This window comes from Pseudochaenichthys georgianus, chromosome 19, assembly GCF_902827115.2.
Source record: "Pseudochaenichthys georgianus chromosome 19, fPseGeo1.2, whole genome shotgun sequence".
Taxonomy (NCBI): Eukaryota; Metazoa; Chordata; class Actinopteri; order Perciformes; family Channichthyidae; genus Pseudochaenichthys; species Pseudochaenichthys georgianus.
The window spans coordinates 23,414,466-23,436,665 of NC_047521.1; the positions used below are offsets into that span (position 1 = coordinate 23,414,466).

General features: G+C 40.7%; 3 protein-coding genes and 1 pseudogene across 4 annotated transcripts in view; 2 read left to right on the forward strand and 2 right to left on the reverse strand.

Moving 5' to 3' along the window:
• The window catches only part of LOC117464608 (uncharacterized), a 42,989-nt pseudogene extending 32,950 nt beyond the window's left edge, over positions 1 to 10,039 (reverse strand).
• A 926-nt stretch (positions 10,040 to 10,965) lies between these two features.
• On the forward strand, positions 10,966 to 13,382 carry ptges3l (prostaglandin E synthase 3 like). Its single transcript, XM_034108170.2, has 7 exons — positions 10,966 to 11,102; positions 11,207 to 11,320; positions 11,509 to 11,575; positions 11,674 to 11,772; positions 12,790 to 12,879; positions 13,006 to 13,065; positions 13,169 to 13,382. The coding sequence occupies exons 1-7, from the start codon at positions 11,068 to 11,070 to the stop codon at positions 13,175 to 13,177; spliced, it is 474 nt and encodes a 157-aa protein (XP_033964061.1). The 5' UTR covers positions 10,966 to 11,067; the 3' UTR covers positions 13,178 to 13,382.
• A 1,931-nt stretch (positions 13,383 to 15,313) lies between these two features.
• Positions 15,314 to 18,970, forward strand: aarsd1 (alanyl-tRNA synthetase domain containing 1). 2 transcript variants are annotated; one of them, XM_034108167.1, is made up of 12 exons: positions 15,314 to 15,423; positions 15,852 to 15,980; positions 16,135 to 16,294; positions 16,669 to 16,726; positions 16,809 to 16,965; positions 17,112 to 17,228; positions 17,308 to 17,438; positions 17,524 to 17,590; positions 17,716 to 17,807; positions 18,294 to 18,348; positions 18,429 to 18,523; positions 18,605 to 18,970. In XM_034108167.1, exons 1-12 carry the CDS (start codon positions 15,385 to 15,387, stop codon positions 18,732 to 18,734), a joined length of 1,230 nt encoding a protein of 409 aa, XP_033964058.1. In that variant the 5' UTR covers positions 15,314 to 15,384; the 3' UTR covers positions 18,735 to 18,970. The 2 variants fall into 2 exon arrangements, with proteins under 2 accessions (XP_033964058.1, XP_033964060.1); XM_034108169.1 differs by having other exon boundaries at positions 15,852 to 15,974; positions 16,132 to 16,294.
• A 109-nt stretch (positions 18,971 to 19,079) lies between these two features.
• Positions 19,080 to 22,200, reverse strand: part of LOC117465236 (myoferlin-like) — a 29,723-nt gene continuing 26,602 nt past the window's right edge. Inside the window, 9 exon segments of the mRNA XM_034108171.2 lie at positions 19,080 to 19,705; positions 19,791 to 19,938; positions 20,149 to 20,258; positions 20,539 to 20,732; positions 20,848 to 20,947; positions 21,036 to 21,177; positions 21,637 to 21,732; positions 21,822 to 21,910; positions 21,993 to 22,133. Coding sequence (XP_033964062.1) covers positions 19,673 to 19,705; positions 19,791 to 19,938; positions 20,149 to 20,258; positions 20,539 to 20,732; positions 20,848 to 20,947; positions 21,036 to 21,177; positions 21,637 to 21,732; positions 21,822 to 21,910; positions 21,993 to 22,133 — 1,053 coding nt within the window. The 3' untranslated portion in view covers positions 19,080 to 19,672.

Genomic DNA, 22,200 nt, shown 5'->3' on the forward strand with positions numbered 1-22,200 from the left:
GAGCACAGACGTCAGGTTTTTCTCCAGTGCGGGTAGGCTGGTGGAGCTTCACACTATATGAGTCCCTGAACTCTTTCTTCCACTGGTCAAAGGAGTGGTGTATCTGGTGGCGCTTCAATGAGTCTGAGTCTCTGAAACTCTTCTCACACTGGTCACAGGTGAAAGCTTTTTCTCCAGTGTGGGTTCGCTTGTGAATCGTCAAACAGCTTAACCTGGTATAACTCTTCTCACACTGGTCACAGCAGTAGGGTTTTTCTCCAGTGTGGGTTCGCAGGTGAATCTTCAATGTGCCTGACTGGCTAAAGCTCTTCTCACACTGGTCACAGGTGAAAGCTTTTTCTCCAGTGTGGGTTCGCAGGTGATTCTTCAAATTGCCTGACTGGCTAAAGCTCTTCTCACACTGGACACAGGTGAAAGCTTTTTCTCCAGTGTGGGTTCGCTTGTGAATCATCAAACAGCTTAACCTGGTATAACTCTTCTCACACTGGTCACAGCAGTAGGGTTTTTCTCCAGTGTGGGTTCGCAGGTGCATCTTCAAATCACCTGACTGGCTAAAGCTCTTCCCACACTGGTCACAGGTGAAAGGTTTTTCTCCAGTGTGGGTTCGCTTGTGAATCGTCAAACAGCTTAACCTGGTATAACTCTTCTCACACTGGTCACAGCAGTAGGGTTTTTCTCCAGTGTGGGTTCGCAGGTGCATCTTCAATTTGCCTGACTGGCTAAAGCTCTTCTCACACTGGTCACAGCAGTAGGGTTTTTCTCCAGTGTGGGTTCGCTTGTGAATCACCTTTTTACCTGTGCTGGACTATGGTGATTTGATGTATATGAATGCACCTGCAATTGCCTGGTCAAGTTAGATGCTGTGTATCACAGTGCACTAAGATTTGTTACAAACTGTAAAGCATTAACCCATCACTGTACCCTGTATGCAAGGGCTGGTTTGCTTTCACTAACTGTACGGAGGCTCAGTCATTGGTACATTTTTATATACAAAGCCATGTTAGGGAAACTTCCATCTTATATCTGCTCCCTGATCTCACCGGAAATTGTAAGTGGCTACTGCCTGAGATCGAATGCTGTAGTTTTATTAAATGTGCCAACTGCTAGGACTGTCTTAGGGAAGACAGCTTTTAGATGCGCAGCTCCTCTGTCTTGGAACAGTTTGCAAATTAAATGGAAACTGAACAATCTGGTGCCACTAAATATTTGTAAAGCTCGGTTGGATGCTAGTCAATCGGAAGCTATTGGTACCTGTTTATGTGGATAATTATGTAAATGATGCTGTATGATGTCCTTTTGTTGTTCTGTTTATGTGTTTATGTTTCATGTGGAACTAGTTGAGCAGGTCTCCCTTGAAAAAGAGATCAATGATCTCAATGGGATTTATCTGTATAAATAAAGGTTTGAAATTAAATGAAATGAAATTTACAATATAGACAATAGGCATAATTTTAAAACAACATACATCTATTGAAGTTAGGATGTCATAATAACATACAATTGTATAAAACACAATTTGCTTACATCTTTGTTCTCTTTTGAGATTCAAACAAAACAGATTTAAATTTAAAAAAAATGCAAACAAACAAGTGAAATGAACTAAATTGCTGAATTGCTTTTAATTCACTGGCAGGAGCGACAAGTGAGGAGGAGCAAAAAAGTGAACAATGAGGGAGATATTGAACAAAGAGAAAGAGAAAGAGTAGAGGACAGAGAGAGTAAAGAACAAGAAGAAGACAGAGAGAGTAAAGAAGATGGAAGAGAGGGTGCAGGTTATGGAAAGGAGAGAGACATGGAAAATGAATGTTGACAATATTTTGTGTTCATTTTAGCCTCTTCTGCATGTCCAGATCTTTAATAGTAACAATCAACTGATTCAAAAATAATTTATGCTGCAGCCCACTGACATGGTTTGAAATCGATATTATCCAGTTTTGTGACCCCCCCCCCCCCCCCCCCCACAGGACTTAAAAAGCACCTAACTAGATCATGAAAATCCAAAAAATCTCCGGGGGGTATATCCCTGAAGCCCCCTAGCATGTTTGGAGCTTGGTATTTAGGAAATCCCTGGATACGGCCCTGGTTCCAGCGCACCAATTGCACGCACTGGCTATTTAAACTGAGGTGCCAAACAGGGTCTCTCCCATTTCCGCTTCTCCTGGTGGTGGCTGTAGCCTGGCGTGGTGACGCAAATGTTTTGGCGTGGCAGCATTCATGTCCTACTCTCTCCCGGACAGGTAAAGCACTGTGCAGTCTGTCAATGTGAGGAGATAGAATGTTGTTCAAGCTTAAATATTCTTTGATTTGATCATTCACCAGCCTTTCAAGTACTTTAGCTAAAATAGAGAGCTTGGAAATGGGTCTATAATTATTCATCACCATGGGATCACCACCTTTCAATAAGGGGAGAACATTTGCAGTTTTTCCAAACATCTGGAATGACATTGTTTGTTATAGAAAGATTAAAAACATGACACACTGGTTCGGCTATAATATCTGCAGCTAGATGTAAGAAATAAGGGGGTAGATCATCTGGGCCTGCTGATTTATTGGGCTCTAGGCCCTTTAGAGCCTTACAAACCTCCCCAACAGAGAAGGGGTCGAAGGAGAAAGTGTGGCTACTGGAAAAAGTTATGTAACATCTAATGTAAACATGAATGGACCAAGGATAGACCCCTGTAGAACCTCTTTCTGATGGTAAAATGGCCTGAATGAGTACAGTCAGCAACGGTAATAGTTTATGGTTCAAAGCGACGCTCTGTCTAGCTTATATGACACTAAAAAGGCTATATGCACACTTTTAGAAATCAGTAGGCTTTAGCTTGTTGTTAAATTACCACATATTTATAACATTATTACTGTGGTGCCTTGTTCTTTAGGGAGCTTTGTGTGTGTTTTTGCTGTGGAAAAAAATACAAGTTGACAACTTAAGTGCATGCATTTGAATATTATTGAGAACTTTGAACAACTTTCTAAATCCACACAACATCTTTTAACAGCGAGTTGTGTCAAACAGTCCACCTCACTCTTTCTGAACAGTCTCAGTGCACAAGTGAAGGTTTTCTCCCATGTGGTCTGGTTCTCTGAAACTCTTCTCACAGTGAGCACAGACGTCAGGTTTTTTCTCCAGTGCAGGTAGGCTGGTGGAGCTTCACACTATATGAGTCCCTGAACTCTTTCTTCCACTGGTCAAAGGAGTGGTGTATCTGGTGGCGCTTCAATGAGTCTGAGTCTCTGAAACTCTTCTCACACTGGTCACAGGTGAAAGCTTTTTCTCCAGTGTGGGTTCGCTTGTGAATTCAAACGCTAACTGGTATAAACTCTTCTCACACTGGTCACAGCAGTAGGGTTTTCTCCAGTGTGGGTTCGCAGGTGAATCTTCAATGTCCTGACTGGCTAAAGCTCTTCTCACACTGGTCACAGGAGTAGTTTTTCTCAGTGTGGGTTGCAGGTGAATCTTCAATTGCCTGACTGGCTAAAGCTCTTCTCACACTGGTCACAGGTGAAAGGTTTTCTCCAGTGTGGGTTGCAGGTGAATCTTCAAAGCTGACTGGTAAAGCTCTTCCAACTGGTCACAGTGGGTTTTCTCCAGTGTGGGTTCGCAGGTGCATCTTCAAATCACCTGACTGGTTAAAGCTCTTCCCACACTGGTCACAGGTGAAAGGCTTCTCTCCAGTGTGGGTTCGCAGGTGGACCTTCAAATCGCCTGACCGGCTAAAGCTCTCTCACACTGGTCACAGGGTAGGGTTTTTCTCCAGTGTGGGTTTGCAGGTGAATCTTCAAATGGCCTGACTGGCTAAAGCTCTTCCCACACTGGTCACAGGTGAAAGGCTTCTCTCCAGTGTGGGTTTGCAGGTGAATCTTCAAATGGCCTGACTGGCTAAAGCTCTTCCCACACTGGTCACAGGTGAAAGGCTTCTCTCCAGTGTGGGTTCGCAGGTGGACCTTCAAATCGCCTGACCGGCTAAAGCTCTTCTCACACTGGTCACAGGAGTAGGGTTTTTCTCCAGTGTGGGTTTGCAGGTGAATCTTCAATTGGTCTGACCGGCTAAAGCTCTTCCCACACTGGTCACAGGTGAAAGGCTTCTCTCCAGTGTGGGTTTGCAGGTGAATCTTCAAATGGCCTGACTGGCTAAAGCTCTTCTCACACTGGTCACAGGTGAAAGGCTTCTCTCCAGTGTGGGTTTGCAGGTGAATCTTCAATTGGTCTGGACCGGCTAAAGCTCTTCCCACACTGGTCACAGGTGAAAGGCTTCTCTCCAGTGTGGGTTTGCAGGTGAATCTTCAATTGGTCTGACCGGCTAAAGCTCTTCTCACACTGGTCACAGGTGAAAGGTTTCTCTCCAGTGTGGGTTTGCAGGTGAATCTTCAATGTGCCTGACTGGCTAAAGCTCTTCCCACACTGGTCACAGGTGAAAGGCTTCTCTCCAGTGTGGGTTTGCAGGTGGACCTTCAATCGCCTGACTGGCTAAAGCTCTTCCCACACTGGTCACAGGAGTAGGGTTTTTCTCCAGTGTGGGTTCGCAGGTGAATCTTCAATCTGTCTGACTGGCTAAAGCTCTTCCCACACTGGTCACAGGTGAAAGGCTTCTCTTCAGTGTGGGTTCGCAGGTGAATCTTCAATGTGCCTGACTGGCTAAAGCTCTTCCCACACTGGTCACAGGTGAAAGGCTTCTCTTCAGTGTGGGTTCGCAGGTGAATCTTCAATGTGCCTGACTGGCTAAAGCTCTTCCCACACTGGTCACAGGTGAAAGGCTTCTCTTCAGTGTGGGTTCGCAGGTGAATCTTCAAATGGCCTGACCGGCTAAAGCTCTTCTCACACTGGTCACAGGTGAAAGGCTTCTCTCCAGTGTGGGTTCGCAGGTGAATCTTCAAATGGCCTGACTGGCTAAAGCTCTTCTCACACTGGTCACAGGTGAAAGGCTTCTCTCCAGTGTGGGTTTGCAGGTGGACCTTCAAATTGCCTGACCGGCTAAAGCTCTTCTCACACTGGTCACAGGAGTAGGGTTTTTCTCCAGTGTGGGTTCGCAGGTGAATCTTCAATTGGTCTGACCAGCTAAAGCTCTTCCTACAACCGATCACAGGTGAAAGGCCTCTCTCCACTGTGGGTACGTTTGTGGCGCTTCAATATCCCTGAACTCCAGAAACTCTTCTCACACTGGTCACAGGTGTGTGGTTGTCCTATTGTGGCTGTAGACTGATGTTGATCCAGCTGATCTCCAATGATACTCTTCTCCCCCTCATCATAAAGTCTATCTGGGTGTTTGCAGGTCTCTTCCTATAAAACAAATCAACAGAGAAAGTGACACAAGTGTATTAGGACACATATGAATGTCTTGATGCAAGTTAAAAATGGACGTGACAGAAGTAAAGTAAGGTTTTTAATGAAACCCGAGAATGCATTCTGACTCGTTGTGGCCTAAAATACCGCTGAATAAAGGAAGAAGCATAAATACCCATTAACTTGATACAACTTCTGCACAAAGACGCACTGATTGGTTGTTTGATTCCGATTGATTTGTTGTTATTTTTTAAATAAATACAAAGGGGTTGGCTCTCACAGACACTTTTTAAATATTATTCAAAATATGCTAAATCAAAATGTGTTTTTTCCAACCAATATCATGATGGAATATTGCATACTTTATCTGTTATAAGGTTAGAGTTATGTATAGCTAAATACAAAAAACTAAAAGGGTTGAAGCGCACAAACTCGTTTCATTGTTTTATAAATTAGTTATAGTATCCAGGTATCACTAGCTATTCGAATATCTACACTGTGAATTTGAAAATAATGAAAATTAAATGATCACATTATATCAGTAAATTCAGAGGTAGGAAGTACATTTACTCAGGTACTGTACTTAAGTACAATTTTGAGGTACCTGTACTCCACTACATGTATTTAATAACTTTAGTTACTTTGCAGATTTGGATGAATGATGTGAAATCTAATCAAGTTTTAAATCAGACTTTAGTTCCACCTGGAGTAAATTCACCAGCTACCCTGCAGTCTACAAAGTCATTCAAACTAGCTGCACCTTTACCAGCTTTGAGAACACTCTCATGATCAATCATTATAAAACATATCATAAATTATTCTGAAATAGACCAATCTGCACAACGACTACTTAGTGTCGCTACTTTAACTATATTTTGATGAGAATACTTTTCTACTCTTACTTGAGGAACATTTTGAATGCAGGACTTTTACTGTAAGAGTGTTCCAACACTCTGGTACTTCTACTCAAGTACAATATCTGAGTACTTCTACTTTCACTCAAGTACAAGATCTGAGTACTTCTACTTTCACTTAAGTACAAGATCTGAGTACTTCTCCCACCTCTGAGTAAATGTGATTGATCAGATGTTAACTCCTTGTGTATGCTACTGTAGCTTTTGCACTCACTATTTGCTACAGGTGCCTTCCTGTTTACATTTTTGATTGATTTTGCCCATAGACTGTATATATAAATGGACGTAGGGTCCGTGACGTCACCCATAGGATTCTGCAGAGTTGCCGTGAAGCCCTTAGTAGGCGGAGTCGGCCACTAACGGCTCAACAGTGACGTCAGAGTTCAACTCCCGCCTTCTCCAAATAAGGGCAAAGAGGCGGAGCCGAGGCGGGACCTGCTGCCACCGAGCTGGAAGTTCCAGAGATAGCTGAAGCTACCAAGCTAAGCTAACATGCTCCCCATCTGCACGCTGCCGTCGCATTTTACGTTTCTAAGGTAAGCGGCCGTGAAACTATTCAGCAAAACTATAAATAATAATCTAAGTTATGGAGTTTTTAGCATAATACTTCAGAATCTTAAAACCCCTTAACGTTTGTATGCAATTGTGCTAAATTCAACACTGGAATCAAGCAAATATTAATGTTTGCATGACATTAGTTATTTATATTTTGATATCACTTAACTATACGTTTAATACATTTAAGTCAAGCTAAGGTACATGTGATGGTAGCTAGTTAGTGCTCTTACCTGTGAGGCCTCCTCCATACAGCATAATAACCAGACTGTATCATTAAAACTAAGTACCAGTTCTAGATCCTTGACTTTAGACAAACAATTCAAAAGACAAAATGTATTTAAAGACCAATCTTTATTTGAATGTGCCTCTTAACCTGAGATATTAGTTATACAGTAATAGTATTGACAATCTAAAAAAACGGAGCAACTCAACAGTCAACTTTATGTTTCTTATTTTCTAAAGCATTTATTATTTTCATTTTCCCCCTCTCATATTCAGTGTGGACGGATTGAGACAGCCTGGTGTCCAGAGAGCAGCAGAGACTTCAGGGAGAAACCTCTGTGTGATGGACGTCCTGTCTGTTGGTTTGGAGAGGACTGAGGGTCTTTTCCTCTGCGAGGCAGACCAGGCCTGATGAAGGAGCCCATGCTGGGCAAAGCTGATACCAACTGCACAGGCCTAGTCTGTCACGTTATTTGACTAAATGTGTTTACTTATACATTTAATAGGTTTACACCTTCTGTCCATATGTGCTTTTTATTTAAAATATTTGATTAACTTTTGGTTCACATTTCAATAAATTGTATTGTATCCTTTTGTCCATTATTCTTACTGAAAATGTTAGATTACACATTCACATCTGACTGAAGATTGGCCCCATTTATTTGTGACGTTGCAAACTCTGCGGTACAAGGCACAAGTGATGTGAAGCTCATAAAGTGAGGCACATAGAAATAATCAGCGGATGGAGTGTAGATGTGGAAATAGCTGCATTCGATCAGCTGACTGTTTTTACAATAAATGTAGTTTCTTAGTGAATGTCCTGTCCTGTACTGGTCTTAAAATCTCATAATATCAGCTTTTAATGATCCTCGTGGATGTTCTTCTTGACCCTCAGAGAAGGAGAAAATGTTGTGTCTTTCAGGCATGTCCTTTCCTAACAAAAATGACAGGAAACATAAAACATATTATTGCAGAACAAGTGTGTTATTTATGAAAGCGGTGTGTTTGTGTGTTATGGGGCTGTAGATATAATTATTTTGTAATTGTAATGTTTTTATTTTATTTTAACAGTGAGCAATCAGATTATGAATGAACAGTATGAAGTTCATCAACATTGAAATATATGTTATTATCAAAATAATATTTAACTGTTACAAAACGTAGTGCAACTGTAGAAGCTTGCTCTGTTGTCTCACTGAAAGAATAACTTTACCACGTTTTACAGACAATATTGAGAGATAAATAGTAGCAGTACTCACCGTGTTAAATATCTTTGCCTTCAATACATTAAATTAGAAAGCTGACAAAGTCATATTGCTAAATATCTAAATGTAACTTTTTGCATGGAATAAACCCTCAACTTAACTGATGTGTAGGTGATCTGGTATTTAGTATTGTTTATTGGAATGTATATCAGTGTATTCAAGTCAATACTTCATTCATTTAAACCAATATCTTTCTTGATTCTTTGTACAGTATGAAAAAAGAGTCTTAGTACCTGTGCTGAAGTTCACTGCTGTGAGGAGTCCAGTTCTGTCTCTCACTCTCTGGTCCAGCCTGTCTGCATCACCTGGACACCTTAAACAAACAGATATATGTAAAGTACCATGTGTACAAACAATATAACTGATTCTCTTCTGTGAACATGTTGGATTGTGTATTGTCCGAGTCAGGGTCCTTTTTATTTTACTGTAACTTTGGAAGTTGTGTTACCATGCTTACTGTTTATTTGATACCCATTTGGTAATGCAATTAATAAAAACAACAAGGTTTGGGTTCGTTCTTCAGATGACTGTGACGTTAACGTGTAAGCTCGATAATGAACTCCAGCTCAACCAACCATATTGTAATATCTAAGTAATCATCTTGAAATATGACATTAATAATTGTAATATACACACATCTTATTGTGAGGTTAATTTCACATACACTACTTCGACATTAGCTTGTCTACATACTTGAGCATAGCCAATTTAAATTAACCTTAGATGCATACAGTTCTACCTACATAATAAAATATCTCTAAGTTACAAGGATGTAACCTTATTTTATAAACCTCAAACAGAAGCCAAGTTCAACAGTATTATCCCACTTAACACTTGTCTATTTCGTTTTAACCTTTATATATACAGTCTATGATTTTAACTTGGAGGCTACGATTAGCATCGTTAGCACCGATGTAGCTACCACTAGCTTACATGCTAACCCAAGCCTTACCATTCATTACGTAGCTGATTAAAATCATAACACATAAATAAAGCACTCGAATTGTACTTACCGCATTCATGCAACCGTCTGTTTAACCGCAGAGCGAGTCACATCGTCCGATATATAAGCATGAAGAACAAACAACCACGGCCGGCCTACAAGTTGTGTTTCCTGATGAGCTGAGCAGGCAGAGTCCCTGTAGCTAGCTTCACGGAGCAGCTAGCAGAGAGACAAGAAGCTAACAGCGGCAGGCACTTGACAGAGCCGTCACTCAATGTGACCACGCCCTAATTTATGCACAAACTTTAAGACCTAATATAAATAAAAGGGTCGCGTTAGAAAACAATTCACTCACAGATCCATAATCATGAAGGTGCAATCTAACTATATCGATAATAAAATGTATGGAGCCAGGGGTAGAAACATGTTTTTTTCTGCTGTAAAGTTGGGCATTTTAACATGGGGGCCTATGGAAATTGCTCCTTTCTGCAGCCATCGCCTATCGGCCAATATATGAACTGCAGTGTGTGGCACTTCCGTATTGGCTTCCCGGCTCTTCCCCAGAGTTTGCCGCTTGATTTTGCCAGATGTTTCCTAGCAACCAATATGATTCACTCAGTATAACGAATGCTTTTTTAATTCTTCATTGTTTAGACTCAAATAATTGTTTAAGTAAACAATTCTGAAAACTTAAATCAACAGGACTCTAGACTGCTAAACTTTAAACAGAATGTCATTGTTTTCACTCAAATATGAATAATTATTTAACCAGGATTTTCACTTAAAAAAGTTAAAGTAACTTACCTCTGCTGATGAAGTCATTCTGCTGCTTGTGTTATCAACAACCTGAAGTTCAGCCATCTGCAATAACAGAGATTACCATATTACTTATTAGCCAACTACAGGAATTAAAATAAACATTTTGTGTTTTTCTAAATGTTAACCTTGAGACCATTCATTTGACAAAACAATCACTACCACAAAGCTCAAAGACAGATGGAGTCCATCCAGTTAGACACTTGCACATCTGACAAATAATAGATACATATCTTGTTGTGCTTTAGTTTTGGCCTTTTTTAAATAAATGCAGCTTTAAAAAGCTATATATTACAAATATAATACCATTAAAAACTGCCACCAAACATCAAGATGACGAATTTATTTTTTGTTATTTTTTCTTAATGCTTTCAACCAAGCTACATAACCAAATTTGCTTCTGGCTTTTAAGTTTATAAGCTATCACTAAACACTCTAAACCACTAAATCTGACTAGCCTTTTTTAAAGAAAATCCTAACACCATATCAAAATCATGGCAAGAAACACATGAAAGTATCTCTGATCCGGCCCACACTATTTAACTTAACTATGACAAGTGGTCCATTGTTTTGTGAAGAGTCTACACGATCTATAAGATGATAACACTTCCTCCAAAGTTGTTTAAACTTCTACTCCACAGTGACTTCGTCTTTTATTTTTATTATAATAGCAGAAAATAAAAATAATAGTCTAAGTAGTTTTTAGTGTGTATTGACTTCTATGATTCCAGAAGCTGTTTAGTTTTTCAGGTGCTCCATTTGTTCTCTCTGTTGTGTGTCTCCCTGCCCCCACCTCACCCTCTCAGCCCCCAGTTGTTGGTGGGGGGCAGAAGAATTGGAGAACCAAGAAAAGGCATCTGGTTTCCGGAAAGTTCCACGGACCAATAAGGGCAGGGGAAGGGTCTGGCATCTCCCCCAGCAGCTGATACTCACTGCTCTATATTTAGATATAGGCTACAGGGCCTGGCCACTGCATCAGAGCACACAGGACAAACCAGCCACATTACTTTCAGGCAGTCAAAGGGATTACAACATTAGTTTCTGTTTTAATACTACGCAAGAATAACAATGAACAAGATTACAATTGTCAGACCAGAGGAGAGGTAAGTGCTGTCGTCTCTCTTTGAGTCGTGACCAACAAATGCTTCCTTTACTAATTATAATATTTTATATTACCACTATAAAAGTTTCTCTTTGTTCTTTACAGCCAGCCAGCACGTGCGATTTGGTATGACAGAAAGAAATACGTCACCGTCAACTTCATTGTTCATAAACCTAAAGATGTCCAGGTGGATATCCAGACAGACAAAATGATTTTATAGTAAGTCTGAAAAAATGTAGGTGTATTGTTTCTCTGTTAGTTATATGAATTGGTCTCTTTGTGTCTCTCTCTTGAGAACATGTTTCTTTCAGACAGGGGAATGATATTCTGATCAGTTGTCAATTTAACATGTGGTAACTTGTGATGTTTCTGTACTAATCTGTTCCCCTGTCCTGTCTTTACAACAGCTGCAAAAACGACACAGATGATGTCTTCTACAACGTGCTGCCCTTCTATGAAAACATTCAAATTAATGTAAGTAATCCATTTTTCGCTATGATTTATGTTCTCTGTTAAACAATCAGTGCAATGTTAAATATAGCTGTGATTTTAACTTTCCGACACATTAACAGGACTCCAGAGAAAGAGTCTATGACCGCAGCATCCATATCTTGCTAAGGAAGCTTAAGCCTGATTATTCATGGCCTCATCTCCAGAAGGATGAGGCTAGGGTAAGTGTGTGTGTGTGTTGTGTGTGTGGTGTGGTGTGTGTGTGTGTGTGTGTGTGTGTGTGTTGTGTGGGTGTGTGTGTGGTGTGTGTGTGTGTGTGTGTGGGTGTGTGTGTGTGTGTGTGTGTGTTGTGTGTGTGTGTGGGTGTGTGTGTGTGGACTAGAATTACTATACTTGTGGGGACCTACATCTGTTTACATAGTCACGTGTGGGGACTCGCCTCCCTTATGGGGACAAATTGGAGGTCCCCATGAGGGGGATCATTCATTTTAGGGTGAAGCCTTGGTTAAGGGTAAGGTTAAAGGTAAGGGTTAGGCATGTGTTGGTTACGCGGTTAAGGTTAGGATAAGTCTCCAGGAAATGCATGTAAGTCAATGTAATGTCCCCTGAAGTGATGTATACATGGTGTGTGTGTGTGTGTGTGTGTGTGTGTGTGTGTGTGTGTGTGTGTGTGTGTGTGTGTGTGTGTGTGTGTGTGTGTGTGGTGTGTGTGTGTGTGTGTGTGTGTGTGTGTGTGTGTGTGTGTGTGTGTGTTGTGTGTGTGTGTGTGTGTGTGTGATATAATTGATGATACATTTTAAATATATTTATTATAGGTGTATTTCTATTCTATTTTTCCATTGCTCTTCTTATTAACATAATCAACTATATCAGTCAATGGAGAAACATAACTTTTATTCTTTGACTCTAAATGGAAAAGGGGATTTTTAATAACAAGTAAGATCAAAACAATGTCTGATGTTTCTTTTGACCTCTTTTATACTCATTATAAACTGTACTTGGCTTTATTTGAACATTTTCACTGATAGTGCTGTATTATCAAAGTCCTGTTCTATGTAGAAAAACAAGTGAACAAAGTGAAACAACGTGAGGTCGACACACTTTTGACACACAGGAAACATTGCCTTGACTTACTTAAGACATTTACACTATACTGAGTTAGCTGACAGTTGGAAACAAGCTGCTGCTACGTTAGCTGCAACATTTTAAAGTGTGTTGTTTCTCCATCTTTGTTGCAGCCCAGCTGGATTTCCGTGGACTTTGATAACTGGAGGGACTGGGAGAATGAATTAGAAGATGGAAAGGAAGAGTTCGATATGTACGCGGATGTGAGTAAATGACATTTGTCCAGTAGATCAACTCAATTCTGATTCGATGAACTTTTCTATATTGTCTTTCTCAGAGTTTTCTTAGGTGCCTGTGTGAGGATTTGAGTTTTCTCTTTTTCTTTTCAGATGATCAAAGAAATGTCTACCAAGAACAAAGGAGAAGCACCAGATATGGACGATCTTGATGTAAGTGAAGTAGTTTAGGAAGGTTTTCCTAAAAATAAATGTGAATTCATTCCTCTTTTTTAAAATCATTTTAATGTTGACTTTCTTCTCTCTTCCTCTACAGTCTGACTGAGTAAACCCCACCTGTGTTGAAGGCCACGGTAACTTGATAGGACACTGAAGACAGTGCTATTTGCTGAAGTTTGTGGATGATTTGATATACTCATCCAAAAATACTGTTTTATGTAATTGATGTTTTCTATGGGATTATTTAATAGAATATTATTGTCCACTGTTTGCTGACATGTTGGTAATTTGAATAAAAACAAGTGAATCAACCTTGCTTTGAAGATTCATTATATGATGCATGGGTAATAGCCTTTATTTAAAGTTAATAGTAGATAGAATTGGGAGGGATGAAACCCTCTTTAATGGTCACACATGCAGAGCACACCGAGTCTAGTGCTAGGGCAGCTATTGTACAGCGCCCGGGGAGCAATGGGAGTGAAGGGGGATATCCGGTGCCTTGCTCAAGGGCACCACAGCAGGGTAGGAGGTGAACTGGGACCTATCCAAGTAGAAGTCCACACTCCATATTTAGGTCTGGTCGGGGACTTGAACCGGCGACCCTACGGCTCACAGTCCCGGGCCCTTTCTCATTTGATCAAATCCCCCTCCTCGACTCCTCGGTCCTCCGGTAGTGACCCGGAAATGAATTTCAGCACGCCATGTTGAAGGACATCTCATTTCTCTAAATGCACACCGAGGACCGAGCATCGAGCGTCGAGGAGGCTCTCTGGAGGAGCTATAACCGAGGATACACTGATGGGTCCTCCACGGTCCTCCACGGCTGCTTCGTGGATGTATTTCCGGGAACAGAGACTCGTGACGCACGGCCGGACTTATCTCAGCCAATGACAGCTCTGCATGCATCCCCTGGATATTATTTTATGAACTGCTTTCATCGCGACGCGATGTTTACAGAGAGAACAGCTGTGAGGTCCGTGCAGAAAGCAGAGCAGTGTGTATAATATATATCACTCAGTAGAACAGGCCTACTCTCTTTGCTTTAGTTTAGTAGATATCTACAAACAAAGAGTTCGATATTTTCTAAACCATTCAGTGCTTCACAATAAAATACACAACGGCTGTAGCCTATTTTAGGAGCTGTATGTGTGCGTGTGTGGTGTAGGTGTGTGTGGTACAGTGTGTGCATAGATGCAGCGGACAGACAGGTCTCAGTTGGTTTGGTGTGTCCTCGCTTACTTTTTAATACTTGTAAATAAAACTTTTGGCCCATAATTTATTTCCCTCATTGTAGCGACCAGAGGGGTGGGGGGGGGGGGGGATATATCCAGTCTCTGATAGTGTTATGTTATTATTAGTGCTCTGTTTGATTCTGAAATTGTATATATTTATATAAATATATACATATATATATGTGTGTGTGTGTGTCCGCATCTGTAGCCATTATTGTCTCATTATACAGCACTGTGAATGAATCAAAGTTAATATATAAGTGGTCATGAACACATCTGTCCATCAGACAGAGGGCTGCTGCCTCCTGTCATCATTAATGGACGTCTCTTTAAAATGACCGCACAGAGGAGAGGAGTTCTCATTTCTCTCACCGCCTGCTGCTTCCCCTCCTCCTCTCTCGGTTCCCCTCCTCGGCTCCTCCGCTCGCATCTCCTGTGGGCGGGACTAAGTATCGAGGATAGGAGTCGAGGAGGGGAGTCGAGGAGGGGAGTTCGAGAAATGAGAAAGGGCCCAAGCCCCTACTGAGCCACTGCCGTAATACTGGAGAAAATGTGTGTTTGCCAGAAGATGACAGTAAAGCAGCTTCATTTATTATTTCTTCATTCTTGGTAAAGCCTGCAAATTAACCCTCAACATTGACACAGATGCCTTCTTATGTTTGTATTGTTATGTATAGTTGCATTTCATTTCAACAACATATTTGAAATGCTTATTATCATATCTCAGTCTTCTAAAAAACTGTTTATGAAAGGTAATGATGCACAGATTCCAGCACATGAAACATCATTTATATGTTGTGTTTTTATTATGGTTGTTATAATACACACCCACATTGCCGGCAACACCTAGAAATAAGATGGGAGAGTACTGAAAATGAATATGTCTTCAACTACGACATTTAAAAAAATATTTTGATGAATATATTAAAGATTGTGTCATTAAAAAAAGGAAAATGTCGAAGCCAGTAAAAGGCGGTTTATGGAGTTTATACCACGCTGCTACCCGTAGTCCTGCTGACAGCTGGAGCCGACTGAATTTACTCGTGTTTCAGGTGGAGCTTTTCCTCAAAAACACTCCAGCATGGCTTTTCAATGTCAACGAGACTGCTATATGAAAGAGGTAGGGCACTTTTGAAAAACAATTTATCGGCGTGTAACTCATTTACAGCCTGCAAAACACCACCTTTTACATTCATGCTCTGCAGAAGTGGTTAGCATATGGTAGCTAGCTAACGTTACAGATTATGCAGGAGCAAACACTGTCAACACAATACAATTATACATTAGGTATGGTATTTGACATGTTATATAATGCTGTGACAATCTATAAGAAAAGTTGCATTATTTATATTTCTAGCTAGCCACTTACAGTCATGTTGTTAACCAAAACGCATTGAGTTTTCAAATTTCATTCATAGTTACCTTAGAAATTACCCAGTGTCTCATACCTAACATGCACACAGGTGCTTTTAGTCTCCATTTAGTTTTATAAAAAAGACTATACAATATGTAATAAAGGGAATTCTATACGTTTTTCTTTCCTATTAGTTTGTTACCTCTGTAGTGTCCTGCTGCCCAGCTGAGCTCAAGCATGAAGTGAATGGAAAGAAAGAAACTCTTAAAGGCTTCAATATCAAACTCCAAGACACCATCTTGTTTCCTGAAGGAGGAGGACAGGTAAGCTATAAAATCATACTAATTAAATGTCTCCATCAAGGTACTTCTATCAGTGTTTACTGCAAAATCATAAATGTTCAATAAAAGTCACTAAAAAGCCATTTTACATGATATGTTTTTGATAATTTCCATGCTTTGTGTTGTCCTGCTTCAGCCAGATGACCACGGTCTGATTGGAGACGTCCCGGTGGTGAGGGTGACGAGGCAGGGGGCCGACGCCGTGCACTTTGTGGGCTCTCCTCTGGAGGAGGGGCAGGAGGTGCAGGTGAAGGTGGACTGGGAGAGGAGGTTTGACCACATGCAGCAACACTCAGGTGAGTAACACCAAAGTAATAATGGTGGGTAATAACAAAAGGCTGCCCACTTTAAGTCAACTAATCAGTCTTTTTGTCATCTTATATTTCATTTTATTATGCTTTTTCACGCTGAATTACTTATTTCCAAGACATTCAGAATCACATCTCTGTTAAAAATTGTATTAATAGTGCTTTTGTATAATTCTTTGTGGATAAACGCATAAATGAAACCCACTAATTGATTGGTAATTGTAAGCGTTTGTTTTCTAAGAATGTCTTTGTCTAGCACAAGACTGGAGTTAATCCCTTTGCCAGATTGAAATAAAAATGCATTACTGATTATACATTTTTATTGCACTTTTCTAAGTCACTGTTTTCTTCCTTACTCCCAGGTCAACATGTGATCACAGCTTTGGCAGAAAACATGTTTGGATACAAGACCACGTCCTGGTACATAACCTCTGCACAGATTACTTCTTTGTAACGTTAAAAGCTTGTCGTTTTACCTCTTTTTTCTCTGTTTTTTTTACAGGGAACTGGGGCGTCAGAGAAGCACCATAGAGCTGGACACTCCCTCGGTGAAGCCTGCCCAGCTGCAGGCCCTGGAGGAGGCCGCCAACGAGAAGATCAGAGTCCATACCCCCGTCACTGTTCAGCTGCTCTCTATAGATGATCCCGCTGTGGAAAAGGTGCAAACACTGAGATTAGTGGTGCTAAAATACAGTCTTTAAACTGTGTGATAAACTTGAGTTTAAGATATGGTTTCAACAGCATCCATCTAAAGAAATAAATGTAACCTGGACAATTTGTTACACAAGTTGTGTGTGTTGACTAGGTGAGGAGTCGGGGGCTGCCAGACGATCACGCAGGGCCGATTCGGATCATTGATATCGAGGGCGTCGATGCCAACATGTGCTGTGGAACCCATGTGTCCAACCTCAGTCACTTACAGGTTCAACTCCACATGCACTCAAGATGTTCCTAATCCGATTTATTCATAATCCTAACATTTCTCTAAATCTCAATTTTAGGTAATAAAGCTGCTGGGAACTGAGAAGGGAAAGAAAAACAAAACCAACCTGATCTTCCTGACAGGAAACCGGGTGTTGAAGTATGCTGAGAAAAGCTACAGCACAGAGCGATCGTTGGTGTCTCTCCTGAAGTAAGTGGGAATTATCTAAATAGTATATGTGAGTTAAAGTTATTCACAAAGTCTAAGTGACAAAACGATTTTGTTTGTTCTACAGGACTGGACCTGATGAGCACGTAGAGGCTGTTGACAAGTTGCAGAAGTCTGTGAAGCTACTACTGAAAGTAAGAGACCCATTTACATGACATCTTTCCATTTTGACAAGCTCTGGATAGATGTAACATACAGTATGTTCACTCCAACACATTGCACATGGACTCCCTAACAGTCATTCAAATCGTTTGTGCAGACTAACCTGAGCTTGCTTCGAGACATGGCTGTCGTCATCACTCAGAACTTTAAGAACGACCCCCGGAGAGGGAACTTCTTCAGCTTGCACAAGTAAGAGACAATACACGTGTGCAAGTTGAAGGGCTAGTTAACGGAAGTCAGGGGAAAATGTAATGATCAACTTTCAAGTCAGATCTTTAAAAGCTTTAAAATGTTTTGGCATGTTTTCAATTGTCCTTTAAGTGGTTTCTGTAATACTTATTTTGGCCACAAGAGGCTGAAATGCACTAGTAGCAGCCGTTAAAATACATTTCTAGCCAAAAGAAAGACATGACAGTAGATGCACTTGCCAAATTGAAGATAACTAAAAGGAAAATAATGCTGACAAAGAAATGTCCAACTGCCAGAAATGTTAGAGATAAAAATGTAAAAAAAAGAGTCTATTTTTGTCGCCCACAAACAAGTTAAGATTTTGGAAAATGGATAACCTTTTTTGTCTTACTTGCCTCTCAGGGGAAGCTTGTTTCTAGATCAGCATTTAAAGTACATACATTGGTATTTGCATGTCAGAAAAAACACTTCTCTTTCTTCCTACAGAAAAGAGGGTGACAATGAATTCATGAACATCATTGCCAATGAATTAACCACTGAGGTAAGTTTCTAATCCTCTACCTGTTCACTTCAACGTCTTAGCTGTCTTTTTTGTTAAGGCCTGATTTTGTCTGCTTTTAGGGAACTTTGGTTTTCCTGACTGTTGGAGAGGAGAAAGGCCCGGGTCTGTTCCTACTGGCTGGACCCAGTGAGCGAGTGGCCGAGATGGGCCCGCGGTAAGAGACGACACCACATTATGTAGCCATTGCTTTAAAAAAAGTTGTTTGCGGGTGAGATTAATTTCCTGTGCTCTCCAGGGTGCTGGAGATGCTCCAAGGGAAGGGGGCAGGGAAAAATGGACGTTTCCAAGGAAAAGCTAACAGCCTGGCACGCAGAGGGGAGGTGGAAGCTTTCCTGGAGCAGCAATGCAAACAACAGGAAGAATAAACCCAGCAATGATTTAACAACAAATACATATTTTTTGAAGCCATTAAGAATAGCTTACCTGATTTGTGGTAAACACTAAATGTTAGTGTCATTACACAAACCAAGAAATTGGATAATTTCTTTGAAAATGTGTATTTCATGGACCTCTGTTCAACATGTGCTGTACATATTTGAATGTTAAATGCTATTTACAGTTTGAACTGTTTGAAACTCTTCGTTAAAGTTTATCTGCGATATGATTTTGTGTTGAGTCTTATTTCAGAAACCTGCTTGCTATTGGTGTTTACAACATTAAAAAAGCATTTCTACCGACTGATAAAACAAAAACCCAACACTGTTTGAACATAATTTTTAATAACTTTAATTTAAAAGACCAGTGAAAATGTAATGTACAAAATACAGACACTTTTATGCTGTTGGTAACTTAAGTCTTACATTGTTTTTGGCATTTAAGTAGGCAGAAAATAGAAAGCCTTGTATAGAGTAATGCAATAAAAACAACCGTCCTAATAACTCCTACCTTTAACAGTTATTATTATATATTTATTTGATCACACCATTAACATACGAGTAGTGACACCCTACAACAACCATTTAATCAATCTAAAATCCTATAAGTGAATCTTTTACACATTAACAAAATACATTTAAAGTTAAATTAGGACGGTTGTATTGCATTAAAAGATACAGGGGCTTCCGTTTTCCCAGTGTGTGATAAAAACAGTTTGATACATTAGTTATTGCTCCCGTCTGTCACGGTGTAGACAAAGTGTTTATGATAAGATAACAGTGCAAATGTGCAAGCTCCCCTTCCCCATTTAAACCTTTTTTAAATACTATAGTCAATAAAAAGATATTGACAGTGGTTTGGCCGTAACGTGATCATCTTCTCGACAGTTTTCCAGTTCCATTTCTCCGCCTCCGCTGTCGGGTTATTGCTAAGGTTTCACCAACTTCATTGCGATGTAGTTCTGGAAAAATAAAAAGAATTAAAAATCACAGCTTCTCTCAACAATAAATCATAAAGACCTTCCTTGTGCTCTCGTGGATTCTTACCGGTAAGGAGTACAACAGGATGCCGAGGAAGAGCAGCACTAAGATGAGGATGATGAGTCCGATGAAGAGGCACCTGAACCTTCGCCACACGATGAACTTCATGGTCTTACATGGGTTCGTGAACCAAAAGAAGGACGTTTCTGGTCGTCTGATGAGGTAAAATAATTATTATTAATCCAACAACAAGAGGAGGTGAAACAATGGGTAATAAAGTGGAGAATAAATGACAATTAATGTTTATTTGACCTGCAAAACTACACATTTCCATCTTTTAGGTAGCAAAACAATGAGATGAGTTAATTTAGATTTAATCTGCCGAGTGTAAAAAAAGGGTTTGTTTCACAGGGTGGGGTCTTACTTGGGAGGGTCCAGTTTTGGGTTCATGTTGGGGTCGGCCCGGCCTTTTCCTGCAGGTTTTTCATCTACTTCTGCTTCACCTACGATCTCCAGAGTCATCTCCACTTTGCCCTGTAAGCACAGCCGACATAATGACAATGAGGATCCCCGACACTTTCTGAATGTTCAAATCTATTCATCGAGCTTCTAAAGGCAACATATACACTTTTTATTTCGGAGTTGTGTATATGAAGCGCAACATTTGGGGCTAAAACTTAAGCATGCAAGCCAACAGTGTCCTTGATGAGAATTGCCTACAAGAGGTCTTTATCTTATGCCACATTTGCTGCCCATCCGACCCCGTTGAAAATGAGTACATCCATCTCTAGGTGTACTTTTAATTCCCACTTACACCCAGGACCCTCTCTCCGTCCTGTTCGATGGAGCAGGGCCACCAGCCTCTGACGGACTGCTGGGAGAACAGAGACTTCTCGTTCTCCTTCTTGACTGGAGATCCCATTTGCAGATCCTCCATCATCTTCAGAGAGCATTTATTTGGAGTCTTCGCAGGAGGCACCAGGTTACGCAGATCCACCTCCAGCGTGCCTGAGATCACAGAGTGTTACACTATGATGGTCAGGTTTTGTAAAGGTGGTCTGCAGGTAAATGAAAGACTCGAAACACCTGAAGTTTTCTTTGTTAACTACAAAATGTGTCTCACCCAGGTAATCGTCCAATGAGAATTTGTCGTTATCCCATATCTGAACGATCAGCTTGGGGGGAATCCTGAACTCTGTTTTGTCAAGACTCCAGAAGCGCTCCTGGTGAATAATGAAAACTATATTTTACTAAAATTGCCCTTTTTCTATAAGTCTAGGTCAATTGATTGTCAGTCCAGATCAGCCTCACCTTCTTGGACACGAGGCAGAGTTGTTCGGCCGGCAGATACTCAAACTCAAAGATGAACCTCCAGTTGAAGTTTCCGTCTCCGTCCAGAGAGCGGTAGTGGACGTCCGTCTTCTGCTTCTCATCCTCCATGCCCGCCATCCAGCTGCAGAGGAAACAAACGGAGTGAACATTTACTGTTCAACAGATCCCTGGTAATTCCTCCTTTACAGCTTTGCTTTCAAAGAATTAAAAATTAAATCTATAAAAATCAGTTTTAGCACTGAAGCAAGTTCTGAATAATCCAGTATTGTATATTTTTCTTTTGTAATGTAACCAACCCTGTTTGGTGGATTTATTTCTAATAGTGTTTTGTTATCATTCTTTCAATAGTTATATGTATGCTTATATTAATATCAAGTGTTTTACTGTAATAGTGTTGAACTCACAATGCAACAAAATGAAAAACATAAAAAAAAAAATTGAAAATGTGAACAAAATGAAGGCATGAAAGCAGCAATAGAACCCTTTAACTAGTTGTAATGTCACCAATGCACTCAACAAAGTCAAATATAATTTATATAAAAATATCTGACTGCCATACATTGTATTTGAATAGTCTTACCCTTTGACATAGATGTCACTCATGTGCTCTCCTGTGATGCTGGCCTCGTCTAAAGTCACGTCTGTGGTGTTCCAGACGACCGCACGCAGGAAGTACCTGAACATACAAACAGTCAGTATAAATAACTCGGTGGCATTTCAATGGGACCAGGGACGAAGCACCAAAGGTTTAAGAGAAGTCCTCACTTCTTAGGCTTCCGCGGCGTGACGTCAAACGGGGGTCCAGGGGGTCCGATGCTTTTCGGGAAAACATCCACCCACATCTGGAGCTTTCCCTGAATGAACACACAAACAGTTTTACAAAATAGCTGCATCAGGGTGAATGTGCACATGTAGGTTTTAGCTGTGACCTCTGACCTGGGAGATGTTGGGCTGGAAGGTGCTGTAGAGGGTCCGGGTCTCCACGTGTTCGGGGACCAGTCCCTGTTTTCTGAGCACGTGCAGACAGAGGCGCTCTCGGGGGGGGCCCAAGTGCTCGTGGATCTCCTTGGGTGTCCTCTGGATGTGAAAAATGAATGTTACGGGCTTTATTAGGCTTATGTTTTATTATACTTCGTCAAATTAG

Excerpts from the sequence above, each read along its gene's own strand:
- ptges3l (XM_034108170.2), top strand. The coding sequence starts at position 11,068 with ATGAACAAGATTACAATTGTCAGACCAGAGGAGAG. Across the intron at positions 11,103-11,206 it reads ATTGTCAGACCAGAGGAGAG|CCAGCCAGCACGTGCGATTT; the intron begins GTAAGTGCTGTC and ends TGTTCTTTACAG. Across the intron at positions 12,880-13,005 it reads AGTTCGATATGTACGCGGAT|ATGATCAAAGAAATGTCTAC; the intron begins GTGAGTAAATGA and ends TTTTCTTTTCAG.
- aarsd1 (XM_034108167.1), top strand. The coding sequence starts at position 15,385 with ATGGCTTTTCAATGTCAACGAGACTGCTATATGAAAGAG. Across the intron at positions 17,229-17,307 it reads CCAACCTCAGTCACTTACAG|GTAATAAAGCTGCTGGGAAC; the intron begins GTTCAACTCCAC and ends TCTCAATTTTAG. Across the intron at positions 18,524-18,604 it reads GTGGCCGAGATGGGCCCGCG|GGTGCTGGAGATGCTCCAAG; the intron begins GTAAGAGACGAC and ends TGTGCTCTCCAG.